Here is a 19,647-nt window from a genome sequence, read left to right on the forward strand (position 1 = left end):
TTTAATATATAAGGGACGTAAAATATTTATATTTATAAATGTATATGAATACGAGGAGAGAGCTATTCATCGAAATAAAAATTTAAATGTACTGATTTGTTATTTTCAGATCATGATTCATGGACCACATTAACTCTAACCTAAAAGACAAAGGTGGTGGTTGTTGTTCCTGTCAAGTTACTAATTCACATTCACCAGATCAAGAAGTTTGAATCATAAGTAGAGATTAGACAACAGATTATGTGTTGTTCTTAAAAGAAACTTCCAAAAATCCATCACTACATGAGCCTACATAAGCCCCTACATTGACGAGACCAATCAGTCACATTCAGTACCATCTAAATCAGTAGATGAGAGAGCATGATTGATACATGCAAGGTTCTCATTTGGTCACTCCAGATTTTCTTTATGGAGATTGAAGAAAGGATACTTGATTTTGCGAGCTGGTGGTTAGCTGCTACTGTTAATGTGGCTGCTGGTTCTTCTTCTTCCTCTGGAAGACCTATGCGTATATAACAAAATCTCCCAAGATATTTGTTCTATTTCTAATCAGATTTGAAAGCGACACATTGATAGGAGATATTTCTAGTTGGATGTAATACTGATCCAATTTCTTAAATCATGTGTTTGATCACAACCCCATGAACTAGAAGATCCAACATTGTAATGACAGTGTGCTTTGTAATGCATTCCAAAATTAGCAACAGATAAAAAAAGTTATGATATCTAGTTAGCTAAGGACCAGGCAAACACCTCGTGCATGACACAAGTTGCATCAAAATATCTAGTCAAAAGGTCACCAGGCCCAATGTGAAGGTCTCACTGGATGATTTTAGAACAAACAAACAAAAGGCCCGTATTACTTAGCATGCAAATCTCCAAAATAAGCCGAGAGGAATCCCCTGTATATTATTTAATAAGTATTACAACTTCTTTTTCTTTTTTAACCACATGTTATCACTAAAATGATTCTTAGAATCATTAGAGAAATATGTTGGTTCATCTAATTATATAATAAACTTTTTATTAAACTAACAATAAATTCATCATTAATGTACTTTATTATTTCCTTAAATAAAATTTACAAAATTGCCTAATGTGACTAAAGTATATATGGCAATTAATGATTTTGAATAATAAAGATTTGATAAAAAAATAGTGTATCTTCTATCATATTTGTTTAATTTTAAACTATTAAATAAATTAAACAACCACAATAACCATATAATAAAAAATTAGATTTTTATTTATATGTTATATTTTGAATTTTTAGAAACGTCTATAAATTACTAAAACTGTTAAGAGTCTCACATTCAAATTTTATGATTCATGGTTTAAAAATTTTGTTATGACAAAATACAAATGATTACAAAAATTATATAAGTAAAAAGTCTAATTTAATTATTATTAAGATTAATCTATATATCGTTTTAAATTAAATTATAAACCATATAAAATACAATATTTTAGTTTCAAAATTTACTTTGAACAATTTTTTTGATAAAAGTTTTGAACGATCATTGACAATTTATTTTTTTTTTAAATTATAAACTACTAAAACTATTAATCCCACAATGAAAATTTTGTTATCAGTAATTTAATTTTTTTTTTATAAAAGATATAAATGATCAAAAAAACTATATGAGTAGAAATCATCATTTAATAGACATTAATATTAAAAATATACTAAAATATGTTATCTATGTTAGTATCATTTAAATTTAATTACATATCCTATCAAATATAAAAAAAAATTTGGATTAATAAAAAAAATTTATATGTTTGCACCAATTTAATTATATAATTAATGGTTACTGAACTTTAATTATTTAATATATATTAATTATTTCATAATATGTAAAAATATTTAATACATAAAATAATTTTTATATATAATGTTGATCCCACGCAAGGCGCGGATCTTGACCTAGTTAATAAAATATATGACAAGGTCAACATGTATAGTTTCACCAAAAGATGGCTGCACCTTAGGAAAACAAATCATTATGTATCATATGAATAATTAACAAACAACCAAACATCAATCAAAATGCAATGAAGATACGTCTTACTAGGCCTGGGCATTCGAGTACCCGTTCGAGTTCAGATCAGGATTTTTAGAGTTTTTGGATTTTCGGGTTTACGCTCCTAGGTTGCGCACTAAAATTGTATTAGTATGGGTCGGGTTCGATAATAACACTTCGGGTTCGGTTCAAAAATGTATTGCATCCTAAAACCCGTAAAGTAACCATATGTCGTTCGGATTCGGGTTATATCGGTTCGGTTCGGATATAACCAAAGTAAAAAACGAAAATTTAAAACAAAACATAAAAAAAAAATTCTAAATTAAATAAAAATTAATCTATCACATATAAAATTGATAAAATAACAATAAAATGTTAAATCAAACATAAAAACAAACATCATATTGCATTACCTTTTTTTTTAATCCTGAAATTATATTAATGAAAGGTTTGGGTCTAGCCCTTTACAAAAAAAATCCTAGGCATCCCCAACGGGTTAAACACAGGCCCAAAGGCAATTAGCCTATACTATACCAAAAAACCTCCCAAGCAATAAGGTTAGAAGACTTGGAACCAAGAACAGAGAAGAGAGAACCCCGGAGGTGCATTCTGCTTCCTTGAGAGAGGATCAAGCCTGAGGCGGACTGTCTGTTTAATATCCTTAATAACGAGTTCTGCTAGCCGAGCTATACCATTGTGCAACCTTGAGTTCCTCTCCTTTCAAATGTGGTGGATAGAGGCTTGGAAGAGTAACCTTATGATGAGAGTCATGTTCTTGTTCCTAGTGGGGTCTTTCAACCATCTCAAAACCATCTTCAAAAAGAGGGGGTGGAGAGAGATGCAACCTGTTACAAAAAGAGTAACAATATGCATTACGTTACAGAGAATATAGTTGTTATTTCAATGAACAAATTATAAAGTACATATTGATAACTAACTGTATACTTAGAGCATTTATTAAAATTTTAATGTTTATTTTTATATATCATAGCACCACAAATATTAAATTTTATAATTGAAACACTTATATATATTTCAAAATATTTATATTGATGATTAATTTTAGATTTTTCGGGTTACCCGTTCGGGTTGGTTAATAACACTTCAGGTTCAGATATTTTTTGTACCACTTTATAAGACCCGTTTGGGAAATTTTACATTTCGGATCAGATAACGGGTCGGGTTTTTCGGTTCGGGTTCGGTTTAGATGGAATAACAACTTTGTTTTGACTCATTGCTCCATTTTTCATTTTAATATGAAGTATTATGTTAAGGGGAGTCTCTCTCCTCTTTTTAGAGATAACTCTCTCTTCTCTTTCTTTTCAACGAATCCAAATCCTTCAGAGAAAAAAAGAGAGATGTTTTTGTTTTTGATGTAATATAAATGATCTTCAATCAAAAGATCAATCTTTCGTCTTCCGTTTGCGAATTTCTACTTCGCAATGCGAGTTTTTGTTGTGTTTCAGCATGAATCAGAACTGCTCTTTAAGGCTTTATTCTTCTCAGATTCAAGTTGAATAATAAATTGCCAGTCATGGAAGGTTACAGTTTCTTCATCTTGATCAGACAAAAGGTAGTGGCTCTGTAATTTCATTCCTATTCATGTTTTGTCTCTTTCCAATTAACGAATCTACTTGATGTTATGAGGGTAATTTCGCGCCGGCTTAAGCCGTCAATCCTTGGTGGGGCGGTGTTAAAGTTTTCAGAATTGCAAAGTTCACCGGGAAGGCAGGTGTGCTCCTCATCGCAAGCAGAAGAAGTTTTGACAGAAGGGAGAAGGGCGACAGAAGAGACGCTGTTGTTTGATATCAGATTGGATTAATGGTATTTCCAAAAGAAATGCGATTTCTGGCAGCTTTACAATGAAGAGAAGACTGGAACAAGAAGACCCCGCGAAGCAGGCTTTTCGACGCCTTTAATTGTCGTCTCATGCATGGAGGACACATATTAGGATACATGTAAAGCTTTGTTTGGCTGGCACGTGGATAAACACTCAACAATAATCATCTCTCACAGTTTTGGGCTTTTCTTTTTTTTTTTCTCATATCATATGTAATTGCCCGTTGGATTTTTATTTAATGGTAAACACGGGCCCATAAAAAAAGAGTATTACTCCTCTGTTTTATAATAAGTATTGTTCTGACATTTTTTCTCGTTACATTTTAAAATTCTAATTCTAATTACAAACTGCAATAATTTTATAAATAATTTATTTATTTAAAATTCTATTGGTTAAATAGGTGTAATTGATAATAACTTAAATATCTTTCAATTATGTCTTTAATATGTATGAGAAATTAAATGTTAAAATAACACTTATTAAAAGACGGAGAAAATATGTTAGAATGAGATTCAGTTTAATTATATTTTTACTCTATTTAAAGAAAAAAATAATAATACATCAAAATAGTCTCAATTGTAACTGCTGTTAAGTATAACTTTCCTTATAATAATTTCAAGAATCATATTAAACAGGGAATTCTATTTTAGTAAAACAAAAAATTCATAGAAAAACACGTTTACCATCCATTCGAATTTAAAGATTATTGATTAGGATTTTAATGTGTTAGAGCACCTGCAACGCGGGTTCGTAATGAATCCTAAGCGCGATTACTTAGGCAAATGACATATAAATAATAATTAAAAAAAATCGTAACCGAAGGATTGATCCTTAATTAAGGCGTTTAAGGATCAAATCCTTAAGGATGTGGCAAGGTGGGAGTGGTCCGGCTGGGGGTTGTGTTTCGCATGTGGAAAAAATATTCACTCACTTTCTCCATCACAAAAAAAAAGCTCTCTCGAAGGCGACAAGCGATTCGGCGATCGTGAAACGCTGAAAGTAAATCGGGGCTATTTAGCTAAATATTTTTGCATTTGGAGTTGATGCATGTTGATTTAGTCAGTTTTAGGGTTCTAACGTGGGGTTTAAATCGATTTAAGGTTTCAAATCGAGTTGGGGATTTTTTCGATTAACGGTTCTCGTCTGGGTTTGATATTTTCTGCATCTCGATTCGGTTATATCGTGGGGTTTTAATAGATTGAGGATTTCAAATCGAGTTGGGATTGACTTCTGAATTGATTTACGGTTCCGGATAGAGTTATAAATCATTTTAGGGTTCGGGATTGATTTCTAAATCGATTAAGGGTTCGGGATAGTCGAAACCATTTGAGTTTAGCTATCCTTATAGGTATATACGAATCTGATAACTTATTTTTTCTTGCAGGTTCTGAAATGGAGGAAGAACTTCGAGATAAGAAAGCACAGAAAGACTACTACAACATGGTAGATTTTGTTGCAAATACGCAATAGGGGATTCCCAAACTGTGCCCATGTGGATCAATCACGAAGAAAACCATTGATGAAGAGGATACATACGACTATTTTAATTTGCTCTTCTTGTACTCAAAACTTGTTATGATGATATTTTAATTTCAAGCATCTGCGTTTCATCAACCCTTGCCTTCATCTTTGTAGATTCGGCTTTAGGTATGCTCACTGATCTCATAGATGATAAGAGTTAATGATGTAGTTTAGACATGGATTTTGCCATCCATCTAGATATCTGATCGTCGATGGTGTATTTTCAATAAAGACTACAATGTTTTCCCATATGAATGATATATAAGATATACTATAAAACTTTTCAATATAAGAAGACGCGAAAATATGCGAAGAGTTTAGAATTTAACCATGGCTATTTTTTACTAAACAAAATCTACTTCTTGAAATTTTAATCATTTCCAATGTGTAAGCACAATTATGAATTTGGTTTTAACAAACTTTCTTGATTTGATTTGAAGAAAGGATAGTCAAATATGGGAGATGAAGTCGATCGAAGATTATATGCGGTTTTGGATGAGGCTGTCGATGAATATATTGAAGATACATTCAACAACATCTGATACATCTGAGTTTGATACATCTGAGTTTGAAGATAAATGAACGCAATGGATACACTCAGTATGATACATCTGAGTTTGAAGTCAAATATGGGAGATGAAGTCGATCGAAGATTATATGCGGTTTTGGATGAGGCTGTCGATGAATATATTGAAGATACATTCAACAACATCGTCGAAAATCGAACAGTTAAACCGAGTTTGATACATCTGAGTTTGAAGATAAATGAACGCAATGGATACACTCAGTATGATACATCTGAGTTTGAAGAATGAACCTCGACCAGAAGTTCAAATGTGGATGTATCCGATTCTCCCGAGATGCTTCCAAATCTCGGTAATATGCTTCGCATACGGAGTCATGTTCGTAATAGTCATGTAGTTTAGACATGGATTTTGCCATCCATCTAGATATCTGATCGTCGATGGTGTATTTTCAATAAAGACTACAATGTTTTCCCATATGAATGATATATAAGATATACTATAAAACTTTTCAATATAAGAAGACGCGAAAATATGCGAAGAGTTTAGAATTTAACCATGGCTATTTTTTACTAAACAAAATCTACTTCTTGAAATTTTAATCATTTCCAATGTGTAAGCACAATTATGAATTTGGTTTTAACAAACTTTCTTGATTTGATTTGAAGAAAGAATAGTCAAATATGGGAGATGAAGTCGATCGAAGATTATATGCGGTTTTGGATGAGGCTGTCGATGAATATATTGAAGATACATTCAACAACATCGTCGAAAATCGAACAGTTAAACCGAGTTTGATACATCTGAGTTTGAAGATAAATGAACGCAATGGATACACTCAGTATGATACATCTGAGTTTGAAGAATGAACCTCGACCAGAAGTTCAAATGTGGATGTATCCGATTCTCCCGAGATGCTTCCAAATCTCGGTAATATGCTTCGCATACGGAGTCATGTTCGTAATAGGCATTTACATGAACAATTGAAATATGATTTAATCGAAAATATTTGGAACAAGTTTGGTAATGATGAAGATGAATTATTATTGTATGTTTACATTTAATCTTTCAATAAATGAATTTTAAATTTAAATGTTTTGCAAATTTCATAATTTTTAATTTCTAAGATTCAATTCAAAAGAAAAAGAAAACTAAGGACTCCATAATGGATAACAACATTGGACATACAATTAGGATTAGAGCCCTTAACTATTAAAAAAAACAAAAAAAAAGTACTATTATATTGCTAATGACTCCAATGATGGGAAACACAATTGGAGATGCTCTTAGAGCTAGTTTTCTTTAAAAAATCATAAAATAGATAAATATTCTCTTTGCATCAATTAATCTTTAACAAAAAAACAAAAAAAACAAAAAAAGGCATCGCTATATCTTCTCGCATCTAGGGTTCCGCTGCTGCTTCTTCTTCTTTCTCCATATCTGTCGTCACAGGGGAGCCGACGATATGTATTGAATTTCTCAGTAGAGAAGCTCGTTACTCTGATTGAATCCACGATCTCACAAGACCTCTAGGGATTTTCAGATTCATAAACAATTCGACAGTTAGATTAGCGTATCGCCTTAGGGATCTATACGAAGCAATCGATTAGGGTTTGTAGACTTGTTTTGGATTATCGATTATGGATGCTTTTGGTAAGGGGGGAAGCAGTATGAATCAAGCTCCTGGAACCGATGATCTTAAGAAAGCTGTAGACAATCCTACTACAGGTTTGCTTTCTTCTTCAGATCATTTATATGTAGTTTGAATCTGGATCTCGATGTCGAACTTGAATTTTGCTGCTTACTTGATTTGGTAGAAGAAGATTAGGGAGGGAGGAATCTGAAATAGTATTGTAATTGAAGGTTTTCTTTGGGTGCAGGTGATTCACTGTTCGATGCATCTCAGTATGCGTTCTTTGGGAACCATGTTGTGGAGGAGGTTGAGCTTGGTGGACTTGAAGAGGAAGATGAGATTTTGTCTTTCAATGGGATAGGGGATGGCTTCTCTTTTGATAAGGAAGAGGTTTAAATTTCACTCTATTTCTCTTAGCAACCAACCAGAGGAGCTCTATATTTTGGAAGAGATGAAGCTTTTCTTTCATTTGTATGCAGGTTGGGGATTCTAGGCCTTTGTCTGACGTTGATGATCTTGCTACTACTTTTTCAAAGGTTGGCTAGCTTTTAATAATACGCATGATGATTGAATCACATATGCATCCTACACTTCTATTTCTGTTTTATTTTGTTATGAAAGTTAAAAGCTTGCTTCGGTGAAACTTTTGATCTGAGAATTTGTTTTTTTCTTTCTATGATATTATAGTTGAATAGGGATCCTGATGTCTATAGAAACATGGGACCAATCACTGATAGGCGATCGAGCCAGAGTGAGTTTCAAATCTTGTATTTTTCCTGCAGTCCGTGGTTCTCCATCTACCTTACAAGGAAGGCTTTGGTTTGTGGTTTAACAGTGCTATGTCTTTTCTTTTTGTTCTCAGATTCTTTAGTACCTGAGTGGACTCAGGGGGAGAAGTTGCCAGATTGGTACGGCCAGCAGTTACTGGACTCTGATGCTATCAAAGATGACAAGGCGTGGTCGGCAACACCATATCCTGAACCACAACGTCAGCTGCATCAAAACCACAATCAACAACAGTTTCCCAGTGAGCCGATCATTGTCCCGAAGTCATCTTTTGTTTCATATCCTCCTCAAGGCAGCATATCACCAGATCAGCGCGTAGGACACCCAAATTTACCATATCATTCTGGTGGGCCTCAAATGGGATCGCCAAACTTCTCTCAGTTCCCAACTTTGCCGCCTCAGTTGGCTGGCATGCATCATGGGTCTCCCCAGCGCACTGGGAACATGCCTCAGTTTCGTCCTGCTCTTCCTCCGAATAATCGCCCTCCCGCTCAATGGATGAATCGTCAAAATGTGCATCCTGGTGATAATTCAGGGATCATGAATAACGCGATGCTACAACAGCTGCCTCATCAAAACGGTTTGATACCCCCTCAGATGCAAGGATCTCAGAATAGGTTACAACATCCAATGCAGCCTCCTCTCGGTCATATGCCAGGAATGCAGCCTCAGTTATTCAGTCCCCACCTTTCTCGATCATCATCTTCCGCAAGTTATGATGGAATGCTTGGGTTTGTTGATCCCAGGGAATCAAGACCAGGCTCGGCTCAAGGCAACAGACCGAACATGCGTTTTCATCAACAAGGCTTTGATGGTGGCGTTCAGAGGAGATATAGTGGGTGGCCTCCTTACCGGTCTAAATACATGACAGCAGGGGAGATAGAGAATATACTGAGAACGCAGCTTGTTGCTACACACAGCAATGATCCTTACGTTGATGATTACTACCATCAAGCCTGTCTTGCTAAGAAATCTACAGGTGCGAAACTGAAACATCATTTCTGTCCAAACCACTTGAGGGACCTACTACATCCACGAGCACGGACAAACAATGAGCCCCATGCGTTTCTTCAAGTTGATGCTCATAGTCTTGGTAGAGTTCCTTTCTCTTCAATCCGCAGGCCTCGTCCCCTTCTTGAAGTGGATCCTCCAAATTCAACCAAGTCTGGCAATGCAGAGCACAGGGTTAGCGATAAGCCCCTTGATGAGGAACCCTTGCTCGCAGCTAGAGTGTACATTGAGGATGGTCATAATCTCCTCCTTGATGTTGACGACATAGATCGTTTCTTAGAGCTTACCCAACTCCACGATGGAGGAATCCAGTTGAAACAGAAACGGCAAGCTTTGTTGGAAACCCTTGCGGTTTCACTGCAGCTCGTTGATCCCCTTGCTAAGAATGGGCAAAGCCGGTCCCAGGATGATTTGATCTTTCAAAGTATCATCTCTCTTCCAAAGGGTCGGAAACTACTTATAAGGTATCTTCAGCTTATTTTCCCTGGCAGCGACCTTATGCGTATAGTCTGCATGGCCATTTTCCGTCATCTGAGATCATTGTTTGGAGTCCTCTCATCCGATCCTGATATCACCAAAACCACAAACAAGCTTGCCAACGTTGTGAACTCGTGCATTCACAAGATGGATCTAGGACCCATAAGTGCGTGTCTAGCAGCGGTTTCCTGTTCTTCCGAGCAGCCACCGCTCCGTCCTTTAGGCAGTCCTGTTGGAGACGGAGCTTCCACGGTACTGAAATCTACACTCGACAGGGCTTCTGAGCTTCTCCGGGCTAATAACTTCAACAACGCGGGCATGGCTCTGTGGCGCGCTTCCTTCAATGAGTTCTTCAACCTTCTGATGAGGTACTGCATCAGCAAATACGACGGTATCATGCAGAGTCTGAACTCGCAGTTGCCACCAGAGTTTGCCAGTGAAATATCTGATGCAGCTGCGCAAGCCATTGTCCGTGAAATGCCTATTGAGCTTCTACGTTCGAGTTTCCCACATATTGATGAGCAGCAAAAGAGATTGCTAATGGAGTTTTTGAAACGATCTATGCTTGGAAGCCAGAAAACCGAGCCAGTCTTGGGCTGATAGTATCTAGGATCAAGAAACCGTACCGCACCGCGATGTCTGTATATGAAGCATAAGATGATGCAGAAAGGGTAAAAAGAACGGTAGAGAGTTTACACTCTTTATTTTTGGTAGTAGAAAAAAAGCAGCGAAGAAGAGGTTCGGTCTCTCTGTACAGAGAAAGAAAGTCTTTAGCTTTGCAGAACATTGCAGCCAAGGCATTATGTGTTTTCTGTGTTCTATGTCATCGTTGTTTTCTTTTTGTTTGTTTCGAAACCTTTTTTTATGTTTTGATACTTTCCTTTCTCTTTCAATGTTTTGCCAAATAAATATTTTGGGGTTATGCTTTGGTAATGAAATCCTATTTGTTTCTTCATATCATCTCTTCCAAGAAGCAAAGAGTACACTTATGTCTGATCGTTGAAGAGATAGCTCATGATGATGAATTGGAGCTGGCTAAATAGGTTCTTGAGGAGCTGTGATTGCATACGGTTGTGGGACAGAGTGCAGTAGATAGGATTTGGAATTTAGAATGATGAGTAGGAGTAGAAACCATGATTCTATTGACAAAGTCAGTTTTATCATTTATGAGGATGATGTTGATTCATGTAAGATTTTCTAAAACGGATAAGAACCAAGAAACGCAATTAGTTGGTGTTTTCATTGACATATAAAAGATCCAGTTGAAACAATCAAAACCAATAAGCAAGATGTTGATCAAGAGGGAAAAAGTCTGGAACTTTTATTCCGATTAAAGAAAAATCTGATGATTTAGTGAAACAAAAAAACTAGATTTTAGGTTGGTAAACGCAAGCTTGTTACTTAGATCGTTGTCTCATCTTTCGCCTCTTCCTCTTCAGCCTTCTCATATGCTTCTTCTTCCACTGCACACAAAAGTAACACATAACACGTTTACAAACCAATCCCAATAATGCTAGTAAAAGAAGCAAGATTCGTCTCTAAACAGATAAACGACTTATCACACATATACGTCAATCATGAAATTAACATATATATGAGGAAGGCCGAGATCGTAAAAACCAAAGCATCCGCACATTCTAAAAGATCAACACAAGAAACATAAACACCTAGCAGATCTACCAAAGCATAACAAATGATTAAAGAGTGTGTGAATCGGTCTTACAACGAAAATCTTCATTCTTTAATTGTCTTATAAAAACAAGATGATATAATTTGCTTGTCTAGCGAGCGGCAGTTGGACATTCGACCCGCTCTCTCTCCTGCGGTGTGCTTCCCTTGGCGGTTCACTCTCTCTATGTGAGATTTCGGTTCAATGGGTGTAACGGTCACGGCGGGGTGGACTGGAGGCGGCAATCTTCAGGAGGCTTTTCTCTGAACGAAGGCATCGTCGCTAGGTGGTTCTCTCTCGTTGGACGTATTTCTGTCGGGTGCTTTGAGTGTGTGTTCGTGCTTGGATTCTTGGTCCGTTTCAGGGTTTAGGAGGGGTTTTCGGAAGCTGCAGGAGCCGTAGCATCAAAGTTTGAGGGCGCCTTTCTCTCGGTAGCTCGTGGTGCCCGGTGCTTGATCCCGACCAGTTCCGGTTTCTTTGGTCTTAGCTCGTCTCGTTGCTTAGCTGGTTGTAAGGCTTTGTTCAGCTCTATTTCGAGCTGCGTCAATTTCCGTTTCGACTTATTGTTTAGTTTATTTTCTGTTCTCCGCTAGAAGTTGTCTTTGTATCTTCTGTCACAAATCCAAAAATTGGTATAATAATTTAACATTTTATCTAAAAAAAAAAAAACAGATGATATAATCATCAACTGATGATACGAGATAAACAAAAGAGTAAAATTGCAGGATCATAGGTTGTGTACAGCACTTTGCATGTATCCAAATCAAGCTGACTCGATTCCTATGCGACATATGGGATTCTGTTTAATGAGATGAAGATCCACCTGTGTATACCAATAAAAATGAGAATTACTATTTACCTTTATTCAGATATGTTGTGGTAAGTAAGATCTTGTACCTTGTGTCCAAACAGATCGCGGATGTTCTTAATCCCGGAGAAAATCATTGTTGGTCTGTTTATGAAGCAAAACCAGAAAAGAATCAGCAAACTTTCTATGATTAAAGAAAAATGTCACTGAAACTCTTATCTTTCTAATGTACCTTTCAAGAGAGAGACCCCATGCAATGACTTGAACATCCTCTGGTAGACCCATTGGCTGTAGAATTTCGGGTCTGAACATGCCAGAGTTTCCAATCTCTAGCCATTTCCCTAGTTCTCATGGTAGCTGATAAAAAGCAGCAGACACAATATCTTCAATGTCAGCTTTTTTAAATTTATTGGGGTCTTTTTAGAGATGATGTTTTGTTCGAATGTGCCTGAAATCTCCATACTTGGTTCAGTGTATGGGTTGTATGCAGGCTTGAAGCGCAGCTTGGACATCCTGTAAATGCACAATCGCATACGCCTTTGTTTTGTCGGAAGCATCAATACACCAATGAGATCACCCGATGTAAGACCACGATCACAGACCAAACCTGAGCGAAAGTGACGAAACTTTTAATAGAAAATTACTGTGCGGATTTTAATGATTCTGACTATGAAATTCTCCACTCATACCTTCAATCTGATGGATCTCTGCCAGATAGGTTCGGTCTACAGTCTCGTTTCTTAAGTGATGTTCTCATGAGGAAGAGTTAATGCAAGTTTGGCTCTTTTTCCACTAAGTTTTTCATTATAAGCTTTATAAGAGGAAGCATTTTTTTTTTCTTATGAATTGTTTTGTATAATGGAGTAATGGACATCTAAAAAAGTGTTACAAACAACCAGATACGAAAGGGTGAACATATTCTTTTAGCTTTTGTACAAAATTTTCATACGAAACTTAGTACTAATTGTAATGAATCTTTAATTTGCCATTCTTGGGCCTTAATTTGTTCGTTTATATTTGCACTAAGATGGTCTCACTCAAACGAATATTATGTTTTTGGTTAAGAGATATTTAACCCGTGGATGCATTTTGGGTAACTAATCCTTACGTGCTCTCACTATCTTCAGTTGGGTATATTTTGGGCATATTAATCTTCTGCAAGTGATCACATTCCGACTAAATAAGACACAGTATTGTGCTTCTACGTAAATAATCAAATGATATCTTGGTAAAGTCGTAAAGATAGCGATCACAAAACGACTTGGGTTTACTTAAAACAGTTGCAAACAGAAGCTGTAGACGGTTATTTTATATAGTCGAAAATATCCTTAGGGGTCTGTCAGGAGGAGCTTCAACCACAGTCAAGAATCGAGAAACTCCCTTATTTCTGTGAGACTCTTCCACACGTATTTGGCAACCATCAATCTCATGGCCGTCCATCATCAAAACAGCATCTCTCATAGATTCCTCGTCCTTGAAAGTTACAAAACCATGTCCTCTCGATTTTCCTCTGATATCGTAAGCGATCTGTGTATACAAATTAAGAAAGAAAAAAAAAACAATATTTACTTGCAAAAACAGAAATAAACAAATAAGACATCTTATATAGTAACCAAATCATAAAGTGAACCTGACAATCTGTAATCTCGCCGAACATGCAAAATGCAAAGGCAAGACGCTCTGCATCAGTATCGCGGTCCAGACGATGAACAAAGCACACAAACCCAGTCGTGTTTTTCTGACCGTGCATTTCCTTAATGGCATCTCTCATGGATTTCTCATCCTCGAAAGTAACGAATCCACATCTTCTCGAAGTTCCCATCACACCATCTCTCATGATCTGAGAAAACAAAGATAAACGCCACAGCAAATTAATCAATGTTCATACCAGTGACGTACTAATCAGATGTCAAGGCGAAACGAACTTTAGAACCGATAACGTTGCCAAACTTTGAAAATGCTTCCTTAAGAACATTCTCATCAGTTTCCCTGTCAAGACCGCGAACAAAGCACCTGAACCCAACATCATCTGATGAAGCCATTTGAAAAAGACTTTTGAATCAATTTATAGAAAACGGGACGGGAAAGACTTTTGAATCAACCACAGGGTGGTGGGCTAGTGGTCTTGAGGCAGTTTCCCCGCCAATACGGACCCAGCTTCGAAACCTCCTGTGGCCATCCGGACCCTCCCTGCTAATTCCTGGGGTGAAAATTACGTGGCTGCTGTGGACTGTTAGAATGAGAGAATTATTGAGAGTTTATTTATGGAGAATGAAGAACATGAAGAACATAGAGAGAGAGAGAAAGTAGATCTCAAGATGTAAGAGAAAAAAAGGAGATAATAGTTTCCTTAATTTAATTGTGGATCTGGGTACAAGTATTTAAAGACAAGTGACCTCAGTACACAATATAATAAAATATCTTCTTCTCTCTTCTTCTTCTCTTCAATAAAATCGAGCTTATAAAACCCTTATAAAGTCTTATAAAACCTTATAAAGCCTTATAAAAGCTTTATAAAACCTTATAAGTCTGGCAGCTTAATTCTCAAGTCTGACAGCTTAATTCTCAAGTCTGGCAGCTTAATTCTCGAGCCTAGCTGTTTAATTCTGCTTCATGTCAACACGGGCCTCGTGGGATTAGTCGGTTGACCTCGGTCGCCGGATCCCCACGGATATCAAAAAAAAAAAGACTTTTGAATCAATTTATAGAAAACGGGACGGGATACAGGTTTAGGGTTTTCGATTCATTTTTTAAGAAAAATAAATATTTGAAATGTACAGGTTTATGGTTTTCGATTCTTTTTTAAGAAAAATAAATATTCTAAATGCTAGATATTTTTATCTTTAAACTTTTAGTAATCTGTGTTTGTTTTTGAAACTAGTTAAAGTATAGCAACTATATTTATGTTATATACGAGTTTCAAGCCAAGATATTTATGTTGATAGTTTAATAGGTTAGAGCATCTCTAAAAGAAACTTTATAATTTGAAATATAGAGTTTTTTGCTTTTCAAAAAGATACATCAAAATTTCAAATTTAGAGTTTTAATAAGTTTGAAGTTTCACTATTCAAAACTCTAAATTTGAAGTTTCATCTTTTTGTTTACATCTTGGTCTTTATAATAAATTATACCTCACATTTATAATTATTAAATATTTTCTCATTCATAGTTTTAATCTTTAAAAGTTTTGTATATGTTAAATATTTCAAATTCATTTTTGTAAATTTCAATTTTACACATAATTTTTCTTAAAAAAATTAAAATAAGATTTATAATATTTTAAAAGTAGAATTAGACAACAAAAATATTACAAAAGAAACTTAATAGAATTTTTTTTTAGGAAGATACATGAAGACATAATTATTACACAAATTTAAATATTACAACAACACTAATAGTCTAGTAAATTTTCTCCGGAACTTCTAAAATATTGTCCAAACAAATTTTGTATAGCCGAAAATGGAGCATTAAGAAAATAATTTTATGAAATAATATGGTATTTTGCTTGTATTTAATATTTAATTATGTATATTTATAATTTTATATTTTAATATAAGATTTTATTAATTAATATTACTATAATATTTATATATTTTTTTCATCAAACCAACTTGTATTAAATTTATAAGCTCCATGAAGGGAGAGTACAACAAAGCTACAAAGAGCTCAATGGAATACGAAACAGATAAACCTAAGATAGAATGAAAATACAAATCACAACAAGTAAACATTAGAAATCGCATCACAACGGTTTCATGAGTTTCTTGAACGATTGCATCTCGGGTAATTCTGAGAGTCACAACTACTGCACTAAAAGCAGGGAAGAGCGTTAGCCGGGAGGAGAATCCTTGCAATACCAGCCACACATGTTAATCCAATTCACTCCATACATTAGGAAATATTGGGAAAAGAGACTTCTCCAAACAGGAGCCAAGCGGACAATCAATACCCGCCATAACCATATTCACCAAGCAACAAATCACAATGATTGTCTCTTTCAACTGCCACCAAGAAGAGAAACACACATACGCTGCACCACAAACCAGGTTGAATACAATAATAGGACTGCATACTGCAGTAGAGAGTTGCATCAACGCAACATATAAACCACTAAGAGGCACAAAGATATAACCAAAGGACACTGAGTCCATCAGTACACTACCAAATAAAGCCAGAAACCACAAATCCAGAGTCACCCACACATCTAGCATTGCATCCTTTTCAAAAGAATAGGAGTAAACAGAGAGTAAGTAGCTAAGGTGGACCTCGACGTCTATAAGCGGATTGATAAAATCAAAGTTGGAATAAGAGCCAAGAAAAGACCCATTCCCGAGCTGACAAAAATACAACCTGTATACCACAGGAGAAGAACGCCAGTTGACAAAGATAGTGTCACCAGTGAACACAAGAACAACACCATCATCACTGAGCTTACTTGAAACCCTTGAAAAATTAAACATCAGATCTAGGACTTGAGTAGCTTGTGGAGAAGAGCTGGAGGAAGTGAAAAGAACGAGGCTGACGGAGACGTCTGGTGGGTCTGGAGGTTCTGGTGGCTTGACGGGAGGAGTTTCAATCGGAAGATGCTTGTTCCGCGCCGGATCTGAAGGAGGCCTGGGCTGTGAAAGAGGAGGAAGGGCTGTCACCATCATCTTCAAGGAGGAAGAGCAGTGCTGCATCAGGCCAAGGAACGACGGCGGCGGCGGATCTGGAGGGGGGCGGAGACACGACGGAGGAATAGTCACCATCATAGCCATGGAGAAAAGCAGGGCTGTTTCAGAGAGAGGAGGAAAGAGCGGCGTAGTAGGAGCAAGAAAGATCCATCGAAACGGTGCCTTGGGATGCGGGCTCGAGAGAGTTTCTCTCTAGGGAGAACTATTTTTTTATTACTATAATATTTATATATATATATATGTGCTAGTTATCTATAAAACTTTTATGGATTTATATTAATTATGATAAATATAAGGAGCATAGTGTAAATTACAAATATTTTTGAAGTTAAATTTTAAGTTTTGATTTTGGAGAAGAACACCATGAAACTTCAAATATATAGTTTATAAAACTCTAGAATAGAAAGTCATTTTATAGATGGTCTTAGTGGTAAAAAAAAGTTGAAAGGAAGTGAAATTGCGTAACAATTAGAAAGAGTATAATAATATACATGCAGCAGACTCCATTAGCTCAGGTTCTCTTGTGTTTGTAAGAAAATTAGATTTTTTCCCAGGAAATGTTCCTAACTAGTGAGGCAATTGGAAAAATGTCAAGTAAAATTTCCTTGCAGATGAATTGATATCTACAATCAAACAGAAATAACTTTGTACTAGTGAGGAAATTGCATGTTATACTGAAATTTGTAAAAATTTATACTAGGTAGCTATTTCTTCGATCGTATATATAGTTCATCTGCATGTAATCAAAATAAGAAATAACAACACCCAATGACCCAATCTTGTTCTACTATATCCTATATATATGAGCAAAACAAACCAGTTCATAAATGATAAAACTGGTAATTTTCACAAACCAGTTCATAAAACTGCTGGTGCACTATTGATAATGATGAACTAATGTTAAGGCATTTGCTCAAGCCACAAGAGCTTAGTCTGACTTTCATGACTTGACAAGAGAACAATTTTTGTTACCATTAGAGCATCTGCACTCGTGCATCTCTCACACTTTATCTCTCAGCAATATTATATTAATATTTTTAAAATAATTTAATTTTGAATTAAATTTAAATGCTTAAAAATAAGATGCACCATTCACATAGAAACATGTGTCATTTTTAGTCTTTCTGACTTTTTAAAGATCTTTTGGCAGAGGGACGATTCTCGCTAATTCCACAATCTCTTTCCTACTTCTGTTTTTTTATTATATTTTTTTTGCTGAGGGACCATGGGAAGAGCTTCCCACTGCCGATGCGCCCCTTACCTTTTTAGCGGTTTATATAAAGCAAAATGGTTAAAGATTTGTGGCCAACGATGCACCAAGAAAAAAACCGTGCGGAGGAGGTCGAAGGCATCACAAAAACAGAGTAACAGTTTGCCCTCATCTTTTCGCTCTGGATCGAAACATGGGAATTTTTAAAGTTATATACCACCACCTCTCACTTGTAAAGAACCCTAACTCTTTGTAAGTACAACTTCTCAGGGGTAATTTCGTCATTCTAATACAAAACTCTATATTCATCTTAAGCACCGGAAATGCCAAACAATCCAGCATCACCTGGAAATGGAGTAGTTATCACAATCGATCAGCCGCGATTCAGCTGATGCGTCTAGCTCCACCGCCGCGGGTGGTCACGTCGGCTCCGGAGAAGCTATGGGTCGAGGTTTATCGACGATGCTAGAGTCCATCATTAAGGAGTTCGACTCAAAAGCCAATGATGCGTTCAATAGCCAAGACCAACTCTCCGGCTCACTCGATCGACTAGTCCAAGGTATTCACAGTTAACGATTCGCAAGCGGCTTCTCTCATTCTTGTTAGATTGTTTACGGATCGATCCGGTTAAGTTGGTTTGCCATGATTTTACCTTTTGAATTAACCGGTTAGCCACAATTTTTGTTTTTTGAACACACAGAGCTTGATCAATTGCAGGAAAACGCACCATTGTTGTTCATAGTACAACACGCGTCGAGGATCTCGAGCGTCAAACTGATGGAGTGGAAGCAACGATAAACAGCTCAACCAAGGGTTATGGAACCAGGCTTGAGACCTACCAGCTCAACCAAGGGACTCTAGAGAATCTTCGCTTAGGACCTGATTCATGGTTGATGGAACTAATCAAATTAATACAAGGGATAAAGAATACTATTCTCGCAAAGTCAAAGCTTTTTTATTAATCAAATCAAACTGAATACAATTTAGAATTAGATGATTATTTATAATAAATCTTTAAATCTATGAAAATTCTAATTTTAATTAAAATAGAAAAACTACTAAAATATAGAAAATACAATAAGAAATAATTATCTATGTAAACTAATGAATTATAAAGATATTTGGATAATTTATAAATATTTGGATAATTTCTAAATATCTTGCGGAATCAAATACAAAGAGTTTCATTGATGAATTTGGTGCTTAAATCTATACAAAGGCGTATTGATAGCATCCATCACACCCTCTCTAGTCTCTACTACTAACAACGTCATCATACAAGGTAACCAGATTAATTAAATTAAAGCTGTGTATCTATCTTACTGTGTTTTCTATTTTCTAATGACACATCGTAACACAGATAAAGCAGTCTCGGAAACTACTTGATGACCAGAGACAGGAGTCGCTCTCTTGTCGGGGCTTCTTATCAGTACAAACTAAATATATATATATATATATATATTGTTCCAAA

At 35.9% G+C, this 19,647-nt stretch overlaps 3 protein-coding genes across 3 annotated transcripts; 2 read left to right on the plus strand and 1 right to left on the minus strand.

The window, feature by feature from the left end:
- Window positions 1-7,253: 7,253 nt before the first annotated feature.
- LOC106405856 (protein PAT1 homolog) lies at window positions 7,254-10,771 on the plus strand. Its single transcript, XM_013846408.2, has 5 exons — window positions 7,254-7,637; window positions 7,790-7,932; window positions 8,022-8,078; window positions 8,230-8,293; window positions 8,405-10,771. Exons 1-5 carry the CDS (start codon window positions 7,550-7,552, stop codon window positions 10,414-10,416), a joined length of 2,364 nt encoding a protein of 787 aa, XP_013701862.1. The 5' UTR covers window positions 7,254-7,549; the 3' UTR covers window positions 10,417-10,771.
- Window positions 10,772-11,434: 663 nt separating this feature from the next.
- Window positions 11,435-15,311, minus strand: LOC106403809 (glycine-rich RNA-binding protein 4, mitochondrial). Its single transcript, XM_013844593.3, has 3 exons — window positions 14,219-15,311; window positions 13,924-14,133; window positions 11,435-13,820 (listed from the first exon to the last, which is right to left on the minus strand). The coding sequence occupies exons 1-3, from the start codon at window positions 14,333-14,335 to the stop codon at window positions 13,602-13,604; spliced, it is 546 nt and encodes a 181-aa protein (XP_013700047.1). The 5' UTR covers window positions 14,336-15,311; the 3' UTR covers window positions 11,435-13,601.
- Window positions 15,312-18,143: 2,832 nt separating this feature from the next.
- On the plus strand, window positions 18,144-19,305 carry LOC106405792. Its single transcript, XM_013846340.3, has 2 exons — window positions 18,144-18,735; window positions 18,894-19,305. The coding sequence occupies exons 1-2, from the start codon at window positions 18,618-18,620 to the stop codon at window positions 19,136-19,138; spliced, it is 363 nt and encodes a 120-aa protein (XP_013701794.1). The 5' UTR covers window positions 18,144-18,617; the 3' UTR covers window positions 19,139-19,305.
- The last annotated feature ends 342 nt before the right edge of the window (window positions 19,306-19,647 follow it).

This window comes from Brassica napus, chromosome C6, assembly GCF_020379485.1.
Source record: "Brassica napus cultivar Da-Ae chromosome C6, Da-Ae, whole genome shotgun sequence".
NCBI classification, from domain to species: Eukaryota; Viridiplantae; Streptophyta; class Magnoliopsida; order Brassicales; family Brassicaceae; genus Brassica; species Brassica napus.

Coding starts and splice junctions, on each gene's coding strand:
- LOC106403809 (XM_013844593.3), bottom strand. CDS start 14,335: ATGGCTTCATCAGATGATGTTGGGTTCAGGTGCTTTGTTCGCGGTCTT. Junction 14,134..14,218: donor GCAACGTTATCGGTTCTAAA/GTTCGTTTCGCC, acceptor TTGTTTTCTCAG/ATCATGAGAGATGGTGTGAT. Junction 13,821..13,923: donor GCGAGATTACAGATTGTCAG/GTTCACTTTATG, acceptor TTGTATACACAG/ATCGCTTACGATATCAGAGG.
- LOC106405792 (XM_013846340.3), top strand. CDS start 18,618: ATGGGTCGAGGTTTATCGACGATGCTAGAGTCCATCATTAAGGAGTTC. Junction 18,736..18,893: donor ACTCGATCGACTAGTCCAAG/GTATTCACAGTT, acceptor GATCAATTGCAG/GAAAACGCACCATTGTTGTT.
- LOC106405856 (XM_013846408.2), top strand. CDS start 7,550: ATGGATGCTTTTGGTAAGGGGGGAAGCAGTATGAATCAAGCTCCTGGA. Junction 7,933..8,021: donor TCTCTTTTGATAAGGAAGAG/GTTTAAATTTCA, acceptor ATTTGTATGCAG/GTTGGGGATTCTAGGCCTTT. Junction 8,294..8,404: donor TGATAGGCGATCGAGCCAGA/GTGAGTTTCAAA, acceptor TTTTGTTCTCAG/ATTCTTTAGTACCTGAGTGG.